This window comes from Sinocyclocheilus rhinocerous, unplaced genomic scaffold, assembly GCF_001515625.1.
Source record: "Sinocyclocheilus rhinocerous isolate Xijiao unplaced genomic scaffold, SAMN03320098_v1.1 scaffold1131, whole genome shotgun sequence".
Lineage (NCBI taxonomy): Eukaryota > Metazoa > Chordata > Actinopteri > Cypriniformes > Cyprinidae > Sinocyclocheilus > Sinocyclocheilus rhinocerous.
In genome coordinates this window covers 52,160-57,440 of record NW_015638568.1, presented here as the reverse complement: position 1 = coordinate 57,440, position 5,281 = coordinate 52,160, and the positions used below count along the sequence as shown (strand labels likewise).

The following is a 5,281-nucleotide window of genomic DNA, read 5'->3' as shown; positions in this document are numbered from 1 at the left end:
CTTAAAAATAGTATTAAAATATTGTCACGTTCTAGTGAACCAAGTATCTGTATTTTGTCTCATCTCGTGAGCTAAGTTTATTGTCACGTTAGTGTCGATAATCGGTGATATAGCTCATAATTTTCCAAGTGTATGATATAGCCTAGCTTTCATTCTTCAGGTCAATCATATACTTGTGAAAGAAAAAATCAGTTTGAATAAGGAGAGCAATAACTTTGCCATAGTATCCTTTCAAATGTTAAAGTTGCCACAGTCATTGCATTCTTTGCATGTGCTGCACTTTATTTGTACCATTTGTTTTATTAGTTTATATATTAGAATTTGAAAGATAATAACAATATTTATTTATAAGTGATAAGTGAGATCTGATTTTAGTCCTTGAAAACCAAAAGAGTAGTGCTTGAAAAGTCCTTGAAAGTCCTGGAATTTCATTTTGCAGTATCTGTACAAACCCTTTTTAAGTTACCAGTTCTTGGAGCATTTTATTTTGTTAATTGAACTGTAGTTTTCTGTAGTAAACTGTCTTTGTATATTTCCTATTTTATATTCATTTCCTAGTATTTAATTTACTATTTCTTTTGAACAAAACAATTTCAGAAATTTCATGTTTTGGACAAGGACTAATCTAACTAGCAAAACTTGATATCAAAAGCATCCTAAATGTTGCATGTGTTTGCATTATAGTGAGTAACCTTTCCTGGTATTGCTGTTTCAAATAGCCCACCATAATCTGTAGTCTGAGCATGTCAAGGGCTAATGGCAAGGGCAGATATGTTACTAGTTAGTTTCAAGGAAAATCATTTTCAAATAATGTTGTTTTTTTTGAGTAACCTTTCCTGGTATTGCTGTTTCAAATAGCCCACCATAATCTGTAGTCTGAGCCTGTCAAGGGCTAATGGCAATTGCAAATATGTTACTAGTTAGTTTAAAAGAAAATTATTTGAATCATTTTCAAATAATGTTTTTTTTTTTTTTTTTTTTGCGCCAAATAACCCTGTGTATGTGTCCACCACCCAACCCCCAGAAAAAAGTTAAGGCTTAGGATTTTTTTTTTTGCTTTAACCCCTGACACCATCACCTGTCATTTTTCTCAAATAGGGTACAAAGTTTGGCCTGAAAAATGACCCTTTTTAAATAAACAAAAATTTATAACATAACACACAACATTAGACTCAATCTATGCATGTGACACTCTCAGTAAAACCGTGGAAGAGTTCCAGCAACGCATTTCAATATTTAATATTATATTAATTGCATAACTGCTTGATTTTTAATTAATGAATTGTGTCGGTGGTTGCTGGTTAAATGTACAGAAGTAGCTGGTGTAATGTGTTTTGTTTTTTTTCCTTCGTACAGTGTGGGTGGTGGACTGGTCCAGTATAGCGGTGTGCTCACAAGGCTTCTCTCACAGTCTCTGTCTGCATGGACACCTCTGCCTGAGGCTAGTCTGGGCCAGCAAAGAGCGTACAGGTATTACAGAAACACCATTCGTTTCCTAAAACCCTCAGAAAGTGTCGAAAGCTCATGCGAGTGTGCAAACATTTGTGCCATGTTGTTCTGTTTGCTATGGATTAAAAAAAACCCCATCAAAAAAAAAAAAAAAAAAAAAAAGATCTTGTTTGCTCCTTGTATTAACATTCATCGTGGGTAACTTGATTACCATTTTTACATCTGTTATTAACTTTTTTTGAAATGCTTTTCCTATGAACAATTGTAATCAGATTTAATTGAAGACATCAACAAATAGAAACACATTGAATGAAGCACTAAGTATGCTCACTCACTGTTATTTAAGTCAAGTGTCCAACCTTTTGACGATATGATGTTCTGTTTTACCTACAGTGCAGTGCGAGTGACCGTGTACCGTACCATTGAACTATGGGTAAGAGTAGGAGGCGCCTCTCTGCTTCAGGCAAGCCCCACCCACACAGAGTTCCTGTTCACTCATTTGATGGGTGACATCACGCCAGCATCAGAAGCAGTCAAGGTAGGTTTTAAGGGTATTTGTAAGAACCATCATAGGGAATGAAATTAGAGATGAGCCTCCTGGTGAAAATGGGAGTATAGTACATATGAAGAATTGAATACTTATATTCTGCCAGGATGCACTAAATTAATCTATTGACAGTACCATTTCAATTTCATATAAATGCTAGTCTTTTGAACTATTCATGAAGGAATCCTAGATTGCATCACAGTTTGTAAATAAAAAATATAAAGCAGCTCAATTGTTTTCAACACTGCTAATAATAAGAAGTGTTTGAGCATCAAATTGTCATATTAGAATGATTTCTGAAGGATCATGTGACACTGAAGACTGGAGTAATGGCTGCTGAAAATTTAGATTTGCTATCATTGGAACAAATTGCATTTCAAAATATATTAAAATTGAAAAGGTATTTTTAAATTGTAATAATATTTTACATTTATTATGTTTTTACTGTATTTTTGATCAAATAAATGCAGCCTTGGTCAGCATGTGAAACTGACCCCAAATGTATCACAGTCATCTTTGGGCATTATGTTGTCTTATTTTTAAGACCATATTTAAACAAAATTAATACATTAAATTGTAGCCCTGCTTGAAGTATCTTTATCCAATGGTTCTTTCTATTGCTGTCTAGCTCCGTTCCGGACAACTGTCACAGTCCATGAACGACCTGATTGGTTCTGCTGGCAAGTCAGGTCCTCATCGAACGAAAGGATTGGGAATGGGAGATGGAATATCACTACAGAGGAAAGGAGATGTGCTAGCCAATCAAGACACATGCGTCGCTGCTCTTCGGGGTGAGTGCTTGGTGACGACCAGTGAAGTTTAAGTTTTACTGGCAAAAATAAACATTATTTACTGATGAAGAATGATTACTTTTACAGCATTAAGACAGATAATTTTGACCAGTGGAACTTTGTTGAAAGAAGATCTGCATAAGGTTTGTTCATGTTTCTGTTTTGATGTCTTTTTATGTTACAAGTATGGAAAGTTGTGCTAAACACTCCATCCCTTGTTAGAGGATCCAAGACCTGGTGGTGCCTCTGTGTGTGCGTCTGCAGCAGCAGTCTCACTGTGTGCTGGATGTCGGTGCAGTCAGTGGCCAGTATGGCAGCCCTACTCCTCGCCGAGAACTCTACCGCCTCTTACTGGCACTTGTGCTGGTGCCCTCTCCCCGCTGGCCTCCTCCCCTCTCCTGCGCTGTGTCTGCCTTCAGCCACGGCCGGCGAGATCACAACATCATGGTAAGTGAACATCCTTGATTAAAAACCTGGGGTTAAAAATGTTAATTTTGCAGTCTTTGGAAAACCCTGTCCATTGAATCTGAGTGTAACATGTCTAGGTGGAATATTTATATATCTGATCTTTAGTCAGATACAATGCAAAATTGGCATTGACTTCCTGGACTAAAAATATCTCAATTCCATTGTATTAGATACAAATTCAAAATATACAAATGACAATAGAGCTTTTCTCAGAATTCTCTTGGCCAAGCCACTTTTTCAACTGGTCTTGGTCATTTTACATAGATATGTGAGGTCAGTTCCTATCAAGTTCATTCAGATGTTCCAGCAGAATAACCCTGTGTAGTTCATCACATTATCAAATAAACAATCAGTTTGACTGCCAGAAAGGGTGTTAGACCAATATATGTGTTTCATATTTTGAAACCTAACAAATATCTTTTTTTAAATTTATTTTTTAAGAAATACCCTTTTGTTGTTTTGTTAAAATGCAAATACATCTAAATGTTATCCACTAGAGGGAGTCGCTCTAGTGGTCTCAATTGTTTGCTGATTAACTGTATTTCTCAGCTAGATTCTTACATATTGCAGAGATGGGCATAAATACATGAAAATGTGTTTCAAATAAAATACAAAATACTGTGTGGGAAAAAATTTATTTGAATACAAATACAGTATTTTGTATTTTGAAAATACACAAAATACCTGTGAAATTGGCCATCCAATGTAGGCATCCCTATAGGCTGAAATCTATCTGGACCTATTCTGAATGCAAACAAAACCAAACATTTAGATGTGTACAACTGCTTAGAAACTTCAGTTTTCATTTTACGTACCTCTTCCCTTCACCTGCCCTGTAGGAAATACAAAACTACAAAATAAAAACGTATTTATTTAATGCAAAGTGTATTTTGTTGTATATAAAGCTTATTCAAATTAGAAAGTTTATCTAAAATTAAAATTAGAATTAATTTAAATAGCATTTAACACTATTTGTTTTTTTATTTGATGTACAATAAAACCAAAAGCTGAAGATTTTTTTTGTGTGTTGTACCATTCATCTCATGTTTACTGGGTTTTACACAAATCTTTGATTCTTTTGTGTGGGTTTAAGTAGTGTCTTCCAAAATGACTCACAACCTTATCAGTTTATATGTGAAGAAATCCATTTATTTGTAAACTTCTCACAGAACGATTGTTTGACAAACTACTTAGCAACTACTTCCTCTCACCGCTGCTTTCTGATGGTTTGGAGAACAATTACAGGGATAGTTCACTCAAAAATGAAAATTCTGTCATTAATTAATTACTCACCCTCATGTGAGTGTTACTCTCAATAATGGCGGTAGATGGTAACTCGGGGGAGAAGAATTGTTGAACGAAGACGGTATTTTTGTTTTTTTGCGCACAAACGTGTTATCAAAGCTTCATAAAATTACGGTTGAACCACTGATGTCACATGGACTATTTTAACGATGTTCTTGGTACCTTTCTGGGCCTTGAACGTTTCAGTTGCGTTGCTCTCTATGCAGGGTCAGAAAGCTCTCGGATTTCATCAAAAATATCTTAATTTGTGTTCCGAAGATGAACGAAGGTCTTATGGGTTTGGAACGACATGAGGGTGAGTAATTAATGGCAGAATTTTCATTTTTGGGTGAACTAATCCTTTAATCTGAGTCACCCCCCTGTCGTTTCACAGAATTATTGTTACGGGGCTGACGAGACGTGAGACGTGTGGATCCATGTGCAAGCTTTATTTAAAGCAGAGAGGTCAGAAACACAGGCAGGGTCGAACAATGGCAAACAGGTATATGGCGGACAAGACACAAGAATAATCCTAGGGCTAGCGAAGGTCAACGAACGGCGAACAGAATCAAAAGGGCGAGACTAAAGGGATAAATCCAGGAAAACAGGCAGAGATCAGAAACCGAGAAAACAGGCTGGGCTAGGCTAGGAAGCTAACGAGGGCTCTGTAAGGTAGCTATCACTGCTGGCGATAAGCGCATACAATACTCCGCAGTTAGAAGGAGTGAGATGGAGTGTTAAA

At 36.3% G+C, this 5,281-nt stretch overlaps 1 protein-coding gene across 1 annotated transcript in view; it reads left to right on the top strand.

Annotated features, from left to right (window-relative positions):
* The window catches only part of LOC107749795 (proline-, glutamic acid- and leucine-rich protein 1-like), a 19,015-nt gene that overhangs the window by 6,662 nt on the left and 7,072 nt on the right, over window positions 1-5,281 (top strand). Inside the window, exons 11-15 of the mRNA XM_016564972.1 lie at window positions 1,357-1,470; window positions 1,843-1,987; window positions 2,625-2,787; window positions 2,875-2,930; window positions 3,010-3,234. Of these exons, the coding sequence (XP_016420458.1) occupies window positions 1,357-1,470; window positions 1,843-1,987; window positions 2,625-2,787; window positions 2,875-2,930; window positions 3,010-3,234 (703 nt within the window). The remainder of the gene's footprint in view (window positions 1-1,356; window positions 1,471-1,842; window positions 1,988-2,624; window positions 2,788-2,874; window positions 2,931-3,009; window positions 3,235-5,281) is intronic.